The sequence below is a fragment of the Vanessa cardui genome, chromosome 14 (genome assembly GCF_905220365.1).
Source record: "Vanessa cardui chromosome 14, ilVanCard2.1, whole genome shotgun sequence".
Classification (NCBI taxonomy): Eukaryota; Metazoa; Arthropoda; class Insecta; order Lepidoptera; family Nymphalidae; genus Vanessa; species Vanessa cardui.
Window position 1 is genome coordinate 10705068 of NC_061136.1, and position 14231 is coordinate 10719298.

General features: G+C 32.2%; 1 protein-coding gene across 3 annotated transcripts; it reads left to right on the forward strand.

The window, feature by feature from the left end:
* The first annotated feature begins 650 nt into the window (after nucleotides 1-650).
* On the forward strand, nucleotides 651-13879 carry LOC124535028 (tetraspanin-5). 3 transcript variants are annotated; one of them, XM_047111051.1, is made up of 10 exons: nucleotides 651-920; nucleotides 1452-1572; nucleotides 3165-3238; nucleotides 4222-4296; nucleotides 4625-4723; nucleotides 6985-7168; nucleotides 9032-9036; nucleotides 9656-9757; nucleotides 10532-10648; nucleotides 11009-13879. In XM_047111051.1, exons 1-10 carry the CDS (start codon nucleotides 831-833, stop codon nucleotides 11075-11077), a joined length of 936 nt encoding a protein of 311 aa, XP_046967007.1. In that variant the 5' UTR covers nucleotides 651-830; the 3' UTR covers nucleotides 11078-13879. The 3 variants fall into 3 exon arrangements, with proteins under 3 accessions (XP_046967007.1, XP_046967005.1, XP_046967006.1); XM_047111049.1 differs by lacking the exons at nucleotides 9032-9036; nucleotides 9656-9757 and having other exon boundaries at nucleotides 4222-4308; nucleotides 6985-7164; XM_047111050.1 differs by lacking the exons at nucleotides 9032-9036; nucleotides 9656-9757 and having other exon boundaries at nucleotides 653-920; nucleotides 6985-7164.
* Nucleotides 13880-14231: the final 352 nt, after the last annotated feature.

Genomic DNA, 14231 nt, shown 5'->3' on the forward strand with positions numbered 1-14231 from the left:
AAGATAAAAATAAAAATTACAAATAGAATTTACTAGCACGTAAATAAATGAATACCTAGTACAGTGAATAAATGAATGTATTTTCAACCCATTTATACATTAGCGTCTTAAGAATGAGAAGATGTCTTAAATTTGAAAATTACATACAACATTGTTTTTGATCTATTAGATTGATTAATACTTAAACATACTATAGGTATATATTTATATAACGTGATTTAAATTGTATACCTAATCATGTCTTAACATATTGTAGTAATTTTACAATAGATCGAGCGTTTTGTATATATTTAATTATTTTTTGTTAGTTATTTATAAATCTATTCAGTGCCGCACTACAAAAGAACTAAAACAAACGAATCAACTTTTATCTTGGTTGCGTGACAGCTACCGCCTTTGACATTTGCGAAATTTCATACTACTTTACAATTAGATTTCTATTTTTCGTTCGCAATGGCTGTCGATCTAGACATACAAGTAATCAAAGGAAGTAATATTCTGTTTTTAAATTTATTTGCACAGAAAACTCATTCAACAGTAGAATTTTAACCCAAAAACCTTATACTTATTAATCTATAGTTTGTTCCACAGATTACGAATTCATTCACTCTTGATTCTGAATGTTTTTTGACGCGACTTGAGCGGCGAGCGCGTTCATCATTCAGTCATTCCAGTTGGTTGGCCTTTGGCCTACTTGCTATTTATTATTGCATTAGCTGTGTAGAATTTTAAAATAAAGCAAATGTAGAACTTGATATTTTTCTTTCCTTTATTCTTTATATAGTTTTGTTAACTAATTTCTCTGGACATGATTAATATTAGACTATAAAATGCCTAGCATCAGGAAATACCGACGTGACACGACCGAAGTCAGCTGTTGTTTAAAATATGTAATTTTTGGCGTAAATGTTTTATTTTGGGTAAGTTATAAGCGCAGAAATATTATAATAAATATTGTTATCTATTCAGTTTCATGAGTTCCATAAATATTCAGATACAAAGTTTTTCAGTTATGTTGTCTTTGTAGTAAAGTCAAGGCTGCATTCACTAAATCCTTGTCCGCTATTATTTTTTCTTTTTATAAGTCGCTAAGTATGTTTGAAATTACTGTATACAATTTATATGGAAACCCAACAAGAAATACAAATACAATTAAAATTTACATATGAATGATAATAAGCCATTTTTTTTTAATTTGTTTCCATAACTTAATATAAAGAATAACAACTAATTGTTGTCCTTATTATGTACTCATATAATTTTGTTTGATTTTTGTAAAGTGACTTTTGTATAGGCTTTTATTTTCTTTTATCTGTAACTAAATTCATTATTAGTAAGCTTGAAAAATATTTATATTTTTTTGTTTGTCCTAAATAGTATAAGTATAGGCAGTAAGTTGTGTTAACTTTATGGAGAGACTTAAAGTAAATGTCTTTCTTTGTTCTTTACAGTTTCTGGGCCTCATTGTGATGGCTGTAGGCGTATGGGCATGGACAGAGAAAGATACATTCAATAACCTGTCTCGTTTGACTAATATTGCTCTGGATCCAGCATTCATTTTAATATGTGTCGGTAAGAACATTTTATTGTTATTTAATTTTATATAACTTGTGTTAATTCATTTCTATGAGTTTAAGACATTGATGTTACCAATACATAATAAATGTAACACAAAACGAGGTCTATATAATAGTTGAAAGTATTGTATGTTTCAAGCTTATATTTTATTTCATTTATTCTGGATTCTGTACTCAAATCTTGTTACCGATTGTTTAGTGTATCTATTCAAAAGTTTATAGATTAGTTATTATTTTATAAGTACCTTAATTCCTATGTTATTTAATAAGTAAATAACAGTCTTTCAAGATAGATTGTTATATCAAAACAATAAAAATGGAAATTGCATATATTTAATTATAAATTTGTGTTTTTTAAATAGATCTAATACTCAGCAAAGTTATAATAGTTGTCAATATATTAGTATATAATATGTGCTTCAAAGTATACAAAATGTTAAGACTCAAACTTATAAAGACACAACTCTCAAATAACATAAAAAATCAAGTTATGTTATGTATTAAGTCCCAGCTATAATCATAATGTCCCATATATATATTGCAACAAAAAATCTAACAAAATTGCATATACAAGTAGATTAGCTAAGTAATTGTATATAGATAATGTATGTAAATATATTTTTTAATGAAGCAATCGTAGACTATACCTACCTCGTTTATATTTCAGTTAAAACTCAAGACACTTTTTAAAGACATTAATGATTAAACTTATCGTCCTTGAAATAATTTTTAACAATAGGTTTTGTTAATTAATCTCATGTCAATTTTTAAAACAAAGACCGATTACAACAATGACACAATTTAAACCATTGTCAAAAAATAGACAAAAGTAACATGCTAATAATTAGCATATGTTAATATTGAACATTGCTCTATGTTTAATTTCTAATTAATTTTGTAACCTATAACTAAGTTTTAGGTAAGCTTTGTCAAAACTCAAAACATAAAAATTAGACTCAAATACATATGCTGAAAGTATAGCGCTTCTGTTTGTGGGAAAATGTAACTGGGTAGGTGTGAGTGACAACTTAAAATGTGACTACTACATAATTTTCATCACAAGCTAAGAACATATCTTTATTGACATAAATCTTGTGAAATCGGAATATTTATTGAGTTTTCTCAATATAAAACTTTAACTAATCGTTACAATGACTTTTATATTGGAAAATAACATGCAGTTTCATTTTTATAAAATCATTTAATGTTTTCAAACTTATACTAGACATGTAGTACATATTTACTATTTAAGGAATGATATTTAAATTAATTAAAAACCAGTTACTGACTAATTAAAAATAATGTTTGTTTTGGTGAAATTTAGATTTCACCAAAACAGACTACTTGATAACGACGTAAAATATTCTCTTATGTGACATTTACATGTAGTTCATTTAAATTAAATTAAAAAAATGACTCATAATTTTATATAGTAAAATAATATTATATTTTAATTTATTTATAGATAAAATATCATTAATAGTTATAACTATTAAAATAGCATTAATAGTCATACCTTTTAATGCTATTTAATACTAATTAATAATAGTGTTGAGGTTTAAACATACATGTTGTATCTGTTTCCAGGTACAATAACATTCATAATCGGCTTCACGGGATGCGTCGGTGCCTTGCGTGAGAACACGTGCTTATTAGCCTGTGTTAGTACTGATGTTTTATTAATTTATCGACCTTAACATGCAGTTCATTAATTATTCATATTCGTATATTATAGTTCTTGAAAATATTAAGTATTTTATAGCTATTTTTTTCTTTGTAATAGTATGGTTAATTTAATAATGTACAAATAATACAGTACTCCAATCTTGTATTGTATTATCAATATTTTTAGGGAAGTTTTTGCAATATGGAATTTTTCATACATATCATTAATATTAAATAATATGGTATTTGGGATCAAGCTGTGATCATACGTGTTATTTTGTTAATTATTCGCGGCCCTGATATTAGGATATAATGTGCCAATCAAGTTGAAAAAGTCACGTACTATTTTCTCATTCTTGCCAAAATGATTACATTGTTAAAACAAAATGATTACATTCGTAAAACTCTTGCAAATAGCAAGAGTTTTACGAATTTTGCCGATGCTACATCTAAGTTGTGTCGTACTGTACTGTTGTCGCCAACATTGAAACATTCAGAAAAATGTAAACGGTATCATCGAGTTATTAAATAGGAAGTATTGATCACGTTTATGAATCTTGTCGGCGTAAAATAAATGTTTCATACAAGTGTTTGGTGACAAAAATATTATTATCCTTATCTGTTAAATATTACTTGGTGGTAGGGCTTTGTGCAAGTCCCTCTGGGTAGGTACCACCCACTCATCAGTTATTCTACCGCCAAACAACAGTACGCAGTATCGTTGTGTTCCGGTTTGAAGGGTGAGTGAGCCAGTGTAACTACAGGCACAAGGGACATAACATCTTAGTTCCCAAGGTTGGTGGCGCATTGACGATGTAAGGAATAGTTAATATTTCTTACAGCGTCATTGTCTATGGGTGATGGTGACCACTTACCATCAGGTGGCCCATATGCTCGTCCGCCAATCTATAACATAAAAAAAAATAGTATATATTGATCAAATGGTTTCTGTAATTCATAGTAAGGTTTTTCTTTTCAGTATGCAGTATTTCTCGCTCTTCTTCTATTGGCGGAAATGACGGCTGGGATATTGTTCTTCGTGTTCAAAGACTGGGTAAATATAAACGCAAGTACATCAATCTTAATAATAATACTAATTATGCTCGCTTCTTATGCGATTGAATTTAACAAGAAAATATTCCTATTACATCAGCAGTCAAAATCGGTCCAGCCGTTCTAGAGATTAGCCGGAACAAACAGACAGACACAAAAAAAATTTATACATAAAATGTTTTTTGGTATGTGTGCTAATTGTAATATTACATACAGACACTAATTTTAATATTTGTATAGATTATTGGATATAGTATATCGAAATTGTAAACTCCGGTTGTTTTATATTTCCATACAAGTATGATGCAATAACTCATTATTTGTTGCAGATTAAACAGCAAGCGACGACCGGTTTCCAGTCATTCATCACGCATTATAGAGAGGATCCGGATCAGCAGAATTTGATTGACTGGATTCAAGAAGATTGGGTATGTTTACTTTAGCCTCAGGAACTAAGGAAATACCTAATATAATAGAACGCCTATTCCAATGGAATGGGGAAAAACGATAAACAACAACAACAGCCTGTAAATTCCCAGTGATGGGCTAAAAGCCTCCTCTCCCTTTGAGGAGAAGGTTTGGAACATTTTCCACCACACTGTTCCAATGCGGGTTGGTGGAATACACATGTGGCAGAATTTCTATGAAATTTTTGTCACATGCAGGTTTCCTCACGATGATTTCCTTCACCGCTGAGCACGAGATGAATTATAAAGACAAATTAAGCACATGAATCAGCGGTGCTCATCTGGATTTGAACCCGTAATCATCGGTTAAGAGGCACGCGTTCTAACCACTGGGCCATCTCAGCTCAAAAAGGAAGGAAAAGATAAACAAGCCTTAGATATACGTATAGCATGCGGTTTGCTAATAACTCAGCTATATTGTGCACTACTAAGAGTTTTGTTATACTTAATATTTTTTTCCATTTTAATTCTACTTTCAAAATTCTAATAACAGCTTCGTCGACGTTTAAACGCTAATCGTAAATCCATAGTAAATATCATAGATATGCTATCAAGCTCTCTACCAATGGTATCGCGTTAATTTGCTGTCAAATGTTGTTTATTTGGCTCTTTTCCTCTTATTGTTGGAATAGAGTGAGTTATGAGTATACTTGTTCTTTTTAAAAATATTAATTTGGATAATTTTTTTCGACATAAATATCTTTGTTATAATAAACATAAAATAATAGATAAGAAAATAATTCATCTACTTGTATTTCTCTTTTAAATTTTTAAGTTAATTATGTTTATTTCATTTAATTTGTATGTCAGTTAAGTATTCTACAGAGCAAATCCATTTTTGGCTTCTCATTTCAACGAGAGTCAACGCGCATACGCAGTTCGCTTACATGTCGCCGAATATTGTAATGATTGTTATTCCTAATGGTTTCCTCATTACTGAGGAACGTGACCACCATGCATGTGGCTCTCTAAACTTCGCACCACCTTCCTCCAGTCATTTCTATTCTGTGCCATTCGTAGGCAAGCCTGGGCACTGGATTCTGTAGACGTCTTTACAGTGTGTATCCACCGGAACGGCGCTCTCGTCTACCTCTCTAGTGGCTAGCCATTACAATTTTTAGGGTTCCGTAGTCTACTAGGAACCCTTATAATTTCGTCATGTCTGTCCGTCTGTCTGTCCTGGCTCGTTCTCAGCCGTTTGCACCGATTACCACGAAAATTGGTGGAGAGATGTATACAGATAATCCAAAAATTTGTTTTTAAAATTATCGAAAAATAATTATTTTTTACCCCTCCCATACAGCGAAAAATTAATTCGAAAAAAAAAATCGATTTACCCCATCGTTCGGGTATCGTTAAAAAGGTATCTTTAAATATAACAAAAATTGCCTTGAAACCATGTGGATCAAACCCCCCAGTCTCGAGATATAGTAAAACAAAGTTAAAATTAGAGCGTCCCCCCCTTAACTTTTGAAATACTATTACAATAATTCCGAAAAAAATGTGTTGTATACCTCCAAGTATGTACTTTCAATGAAAACTATAGCGGACTCTGTATCATAAATAGTTATTTTTATACAACTCGACCAACTCAAGACGTGCAGTTGCCCTGACTAAATGGTAATGTATGGAAATAACTACGTACAAACCTGAGCAGGAGTGACGTAATAACTTCATTAAGGCTTCGATCCGGACACATCCCTCTGAATAGTTTTGCTTTCCTCATGAAGAACGTTCCATCTCCTAACTGTAGCGAGTGCGGAACTATAGAAGATGTATATCACATATTGTTGGAATGTGTACGGAACGAAGCAGAGAGGAAGCAAATTGAAGCTGCTTTACCATATTGTTTGGATTTTGCATCTTGTAACAGTATCTTGGCCTCACCAAATTCAGCTGAGGCTAAGATGCTATACAATATGGTTCAAAAAGGGTGTAAACGTAGAATGTAATTTTTTGTAATAACTACTATGGGGGTGGCATATTCTACTTTATAGAATAAACCCTCTAAATAAAAAAAAAAAACTACGTACAAAACTACAAACTATGAAAATAAGTAGGAATGGTACATATCTACATATAGAAGTGGGTCAGGGTAGAAATAGAGCTTGCTAAATTTCCATCTTATGGCTACGGAACCCTATCACGTGCGTGTCGGACACGCTCTTGGCCGTTTTTTTCGATATTCGATACGGCATGGTGACGTGGGAATGTGGCCTCAGCTGCAGTGCTGCGGCGTGGAGGGCCCGCGCGACTGGGACCGCAACGCGTACTTCAACTGCTCGAGCGGCGCCGTGGGCTCGCGCGAGGCGTGCGGCGTGCCCTTCAGCTGCTGCCGCAACAAGCCGCAGGACATCATACGCAACAAGCAGTGCGGCTACGACGTCCGGAAACCCACCTACGTGAGTCCGCACTACTACTACTACACAACACTACACTACACTACACTACACTACACTACACTACACTACACTACACTACCCAATACTCTTGTATAGTACGACACAACTTAGATGTAGCATCGGCAAAATTCGTAAAACCGATCACATCCGAATTGAGTACGCTATCCCAAATTATCAATATTTATTTCTCATGCGAATATGATCTTTGCACAAACGTAATAACTTGTAATATAACATGACCTAATATATTTTGTCAATTTGACGCGTCGATTTACATGCACTTGCTTTATCTGACGCGTGAATCTATAGCGACGAATAGCGTCGAATGGCGCGATAGGTAACTGTTTCTATTGGTTGTGTAAATGGACAGTAATCGGTTTTATTTTCATTCCATTGCATTTTCAGATGCTACATCTAATTTGTGTCGTACTATACAAAGTTAATACAGCGTCAGAAAATAGATAGGTATGGAACGGAATGTTAACTGCAAAAGGTCATATGTAAAAGTTTTATTTTAGAATTATTTTTAAAACTTGGGTAAAATTCAAACGCGTACGAGTTCGCAGGCAAAGCTAGTTATTAATAAGAGAACCGTCTTTTCCGCGCTATCAAATGATTAATTCACTGAATATTCAGCTATGGTAAAACATGTTACTGTTGCTGTCAATCATATATTCAAAATCAAAATAAACTTTATTCAAGTAGGCTTTTATAAGCACGTTTGAATCGTCATTTTACAATTAAGTGAAGCTACCACCGCTTCGGAAAGTAGATTCTACCGAGAAGAACCGGCAAGAAACTCAGTAGTTACTCTTTTTTAACATTTAAAAAATACAACGTCATGTTAATTAAATACAATTATTTCAATTAATGTATCCTGCTTGGAAGTCAACAGGTATTAACTCCACGCTTTTTTATCATCTACAAAATCTTGTATCGAATAGTATGCTTTTTCTACCAAGGTATTTTTAACAAACGATTTGAATTTACTAAACGGCAAAGTTAAAAATTTCTGCGGAATTTTATTATAGAAACGGATACCTTGCCCCAAGAAGGATCTATTGACTTTGCGGAGTCGGAAACTTTGTTGTGCATAGATGATTGTTGCAGCAATAAAGCAATATTATGAAGTTATTATGCTACTGCAGAGGTCCATAATACTAATTTAAATCCGTAACAAAAAAAAATTGCTAGCAACATTTGCTATGCTATATTATAACCTTTATAGCACCACTAGTCTTCGGATTGTCTAAAATAACGTTCGCATGTCTAGAAGTACGCCGAATCAAGGTGAACGGATAGGAAAAGATACTGTGAATTATATTATACGTTGCTTCTTTGAATTAAATTTTTTCTAAGTCAAAGTCAAAAACCTTTATTCAAAATAGAAGTGTTTACACGTACTTATTGATTGTCGAAAATCTACCACTGGTTCGGAATATAATACCTCAGAAACCTACCTCTGAAAAGAACCGGCGAAAGAAACTAAGCGGTTTTTTTTTATAATGTCATTTTATAATTTAAAGCAATAAACATATTGTTGTTATTTGAAACAGCCTGGAGGCGATCATCTCATTCCCAAGGTGTGCAGTCAACTAGAAAGTCATTAGTGCTGTAATATCCTTTAGCACACAAACGCTCTTTAACGATTTTTTTGAATTTTATAATCGAATATTGTTGAACGTTTTCTGGGATCCTGTTGTAAAAACGTATATATTGCCCCAAGAAAGAGTTACTTTTTGAGGAAAGGAGTAAGATTTTGAGGCTGTGTATATGTCTGAAAGGGTAGTGTTTAAATATGTCGTAAGAGAGAAATGCGATATTTCAATAATACTCATCGATGGTAATAATCTGTGCATGATAAAAGTCGACGTAAATTGAGTATCGAAACTACGCGCCGGCTTAAGAAAATCAAAATAAAATTTATACAGGTGGGCTTTTACAAGCACTTTTGAATCGTCATTTAACAATTAAATGAAGCTACCACCGGTTCGGAAAGCAGATTCTACCGAGAAGAATCGGCAAGAAACTCAGTAGTTACTCTTTTTCAACATTTAAAAAATACAATAATATTTGTTAAATACAGTTATATATGTCTGTAAGGTATCCTGCCTGGAAGTCAAAAGGTATTAATTCCAAGCTTTTTTATCAGCTACAAAATCTTGTATCGAATAATATGCCTTTTTTACCAATGTATTTTTTATAAACGATTTGAATTTACAAAACGGTAAAGTTAAAAATAGGATAATGATCGATTTGGAGTCGGATCTCGGCTGCGTTTTATCCAGATATAAGCCCGTAAGTTAAAGAGAATAAAATAATACAAATAAGCCTTTTTGATTTATAATCTATGAAGCGGATTCTTCTTAAAAGACTTCATATTAAAATTGTCTTACGTATTCTGAAAGTTACGCAGCGTGCACACTAGTCGAAAGTAAGGGTCAGGAAACATTGATTTTGTTTAAAAATATAAATTTAGCAAGGCAGTGAGCGCGTCATCCACGAGCGCGGCTGTCTGGTCGCGGGCGAGGATTGGCTACAGCGACGGTTCGCGCCCGTCGCCGCCGCCGTACTGGGCCCGCTCGCACTGAAGGTTCCAAGCGACCCTCGGCATATCTCAGCATATTATGCATATTTTTGTGAATTGCACAGCTTCTCAAACTTTGTAATGGATTTAGTGGCGGCGTCCGTTAAGTTGTAGTTGCGTTATTATTTTGTTGCGTCACAATTCGCTTTCAGAAAAGTTTTCGATTGAATCTGTTAATGTGTATTTCGTGGCAGATGCACAGCTTAATCAAATTCAGTACCATGATATATTTTTACACATACGAGAGGTGACTAAGAGACTGACAGGCGTTGAAACGTATTCGTGGTATTTGCCATTGAAAATGTAGAAATTGGGAGGTGTATATAGGTACATCCTATCCTATTATAAATAAATAAATATGAGACAACATCACATACATTACTCTGATCCCAATGTAAGTAGCTGAAGCACTTGTGTTATGGAAATCAGAAGTAACGACGGTACCACAAACACTTATATTGACAATCAGTTTGCAACCTTGCTGTGTGTGGGTGTGTGTATGCTATGTCCCTCTTGTTTTTATCACACTGGCACACCTACCGTTACAAATTACTGTTAGTGACGGTATTTTAATTGTTGAGTGGATTGTATCTGACCTGGCTATATAAAGCCTTGTAATAAAAAGTGAAGCTTGATTTATATGTTTTGATACGTTTTTATTCTGAGGAGATGCTCACTCACTCCGATACTCTGACATCTGTCATATGACTGACATTATAACAGATATATAATGATGTCTGGCTCGTGCTGTTATTTACATTTAGTTTTCTTTTGTTCTAGAGTTTTGACATAGCTAAGATAATATATGACAAGGGTTGCCTAGAGGCCGCTGAGGAGTGGTTCGATCACAATCTGTTGATTGTAGCCACGTCCGCTGTTTGTACCGCTTTTGCACAAGTAAGTTTTATTTTGTAGGTGCACTTATTTGTTATATCGTGTAGCTTGATATACAATACATGTGCTGTTTATAACGATGTATGTGGCTCCTAATGCTTTAGCTTTTCTATGTTAATTTTGACATAATCAATTGTTATTGCGCACGTGAAACATGCTAAGTTGGCTTCTAGTATTTCTGTGGATTGTTTTTTATTGGTATTTAACTAGAGATAAATGTAGAAGAGATGGATCATAAATAGTAGAAAAGAAGACGTGATACAGAGTTCTGAGTGACTTTACGAAATTTAAAATATTAGCCAATATTACATCATCTAAACATTAAATAATTATACAAATGACACGCTAATCCTCCTCCCATAGATCCTAGGCATCTGCTTCGCGCAGAATCTCCGCGCGGACATATTCGCGCAGAAGGCTAAGTGGCACTGACAATCAGCGTCTCCTGCGGCGGTGTGATGCGCACCCGCGGCCCCGCACGCCTCCGCCCCCGCCGCCCCGCCGCCCCGCGGACGGTATGACACGCCCATCTCTCCCCTTCTCTTAACTCAAATGTAGATCACTCCTATATGACGAATTTCGTACACGATTCACTAAAGGCTGTAATGAATCTCTTGAATATTTACTCGTGATTGATTATTCAATTTAGAATTAGTGTGATATGAATTGATAAAAATGTCGTTATTTATATATTATGTTTATAAATTTCTCGAAATAATTAACTTGTATGGCTTTTATATATTCTGTAATTTTTTTTAATACAAAATAATTTATTTATAATTTAATTTGATGTCAATTCATATGACATTAATAAATAATGGCAACATACAATTTCTTTTAAAAAATTGTACTTAAATTTAATTTTCATTAATTTGAAAAAGGAAAGAATACATTAGTAACTGCCACTAAATAAAACCTGCCAGTGTATGAACGTCATAATTTGAGTATTGCCATTTTACCGAATAATATAGTTATTTTATGAACTATTAATCTGTAACACAATTTCATTGTTAAAAACTTCATCTTGCTATCCCTACGGCTTCGGTGATAAATCTCTTTACCTCGAAACATCCTTCAATTCCTCAAGCGTCTATGCTTAATTGTTGTTAATGAAATTGTTATTAGAAATATTCAGCGTTTTGTCGACTTCAATATAAATATATAATTAAAAAAAAAAAAAACATCAATATTATCTGTAGTCTTCAACATATGTTGACTAATCATATTTTTCGTTTATGTTGTGTGTTTATGTATGTATTGAAGTCGATTAGTATCGTTGTGTGTTCAATTAATGTCCATTAAGCCTTAACGGGAGCTGTGAGATGAATTTAGTATTGGAATTAAAGTATTATATAGCTATATGTATATGAAACATTGTTGAAGCTGTAGAGTTAGTTCTAAACGAAATAGTTATCGCAAAATGGTTTCCACGAATTTATGAAAAATATTAATTGAAGACGACGGTCTATATACGACTTTTTTCAAGGACAATATTGTATTTGTCCAATAAATCAAATAAATCACAAAATATTCTGGAATACATATATGTTGCATATAAATGCAAATAATTCAATTACAAAATTCGTGGTAACTAAGATGATATACCATCACGTGGATTAAATCTCATAAGTTAATATGGCGGAGACATTTTGATGCATTTAGGGCCGTGATATAAGCTGCAGGAGAATAATGGCTGACAATATAATTAGGTATAAAATATTTAAAGTATTACTATATTAGAATAATTTCTTTAGTGATTAGGAAATACTCAATTCAATATATAAAAAAAATATTTTGTCATTTAATTGTAAGACATGGGAATTATTGATAATGAATTTGGACGCATAATTTATTTACAAATGCCGCACAATTAGTAAGTATTATGTTATGATATTATTTACAATATAATTGTTTAATATTGAGTGTTGTAGACCTTATATATTTTGTAGTGTTAAAATCGTTATATATAGTTTTTTTTGTCATATATTGCGAATACCTAGAATAGTTACATATAACTGTTGTTTTAGATAAATTTAGAAAATAACGAAATATCACTAAGCTATCTTTACTTATTAAGAGGTATCGTGAGGTCTGTTTTATAAAATCATTTTCATTTGGAATATTTTGTCATGTCCTAATTTTTCATATCCCCTTTTTTTAAGTAACTGAGAAACGCGCCAAATTAATTATTACGGATATTCTTATTTACCCCTTTAAGCTTATCACTGGTGCTAAGAATGAGTTGTCATAACATATTAATTGTTGCGTCTTCAATAAATGTACAAAATATGATACTCTTCTTATTCAATAACTTTTAGTAAACAACCACAAGAATTTGTACTATTTTTTAACAACAAATCCTAAACTCCGCAAAAGACTATATTAATAACTAATTGGCATAATTTGTTTTTCTTAAATTGGACTAGTGAGATATGAAAAGAGTTCTTATAAAATAACACCGCAATCAACACACACCAGAATGAAATTAGTACAACTCTGGCTGGCACAGAAGTAGTAAAATAGACCTCATGTTAGTCTCATATTCACCGTGTTTGCCTTAAACAACATTCCTTTGCATATTCCTCAAATAACAGGACAATAATATTTCGAATACTTAAATTTGTAGCAAATGATCTCTTAAAGTCGATCGGTTTTAAAGATTCCGTGTATACACTGCCTTACAGTATTGTTACAATCTCATTTTGTGCTTATAATAAGATTAACTATATTGCCTTTTTTGTATTTGTAAACTAGAATAAGGATAACATAATTCTTTATAAACATAATGTAATTGTAACTATTATATTATTTTTTAAAGTTTTTGTTTTAATTTGTTGATCTGAAGTGAAGATTGATATATTTTTTATCTGTGCCATGTCATGTCCAGATAAAATGTCATCGACCTTTCATGTGTGAAGTATTTTTATTGTCTATAGTCACATCTCATTGGTGGCTCATTTACCTATCATTGTGTGACTAATAAAAATAACTTTTTTGTATTTTGCCAGTGTTGGATGATAACATTAATTAACTTTAAATATTTTTTGTATAATTTTTGTAATGAATAGTAGAAATAAGTTTACATGAGATTGATTTAGTGTAAAATCGCCATGTGTTTAGTAGATATATTGAATGTATTTTATAATAGGTTAGAGATTATATTATTTCGTATGAAATTAATTAAAATGAAAAAAAAAAACATATTTTTTACGCAAATAAATTATAAAAGGCTAAGAGATTGTTTTAATAACCCTTTAGAAATATAATTTTTATAGGTAGAATGAATTTTCTTCGGAGCGAGACTGCCCAAGTCCAAAATATACATATATCCCGATTTCGATTAAAATGAAACATTTTAACATTAACGAACAATGAACCATATTCGATTTATTAAAAAATAACACCGTTGTTATTGCAACTTTCTATAGAATCGATAATAACTCTGGGAAGTAATGATACACGATACACAAAAGAAGGAAAATCTTGAATATTATTAAATGATTCAAATGTGTAGTAGTATCTCTATGATTTATACAAGTATAAACATTACTCGTATATAATTCGTTTATTGTCGTTCGTGAAACTA

What these genes read in the sequence shown, in the direction of transcription:
- LOC124535028 (XM_047111051.1), top strand. Translation starts at nt 831, where the DNA reads ATGCCTAGCATCAGGAAATACCGACGTGACACGACCGAAGTCAGCTGT. An exon ending in ACTGGATTCAAGAAGATTGG is followed by an intron (nt 4,724 to 6,984) that starts GTATGTTTACTT and finishes ATGTGGCCTCAG; the next exon opens with CTGCAGTGCTGCGGCGTGGA. An exon ending in TTTGTACCGCTTTTGCACAA is followed by an intron (nt 10,649 to 11,008) that starts GTAAGTTTTATT and finishes CTCCTCCCATAG; the next exon opens with ATCCTAGGCATCTGCTTCGC.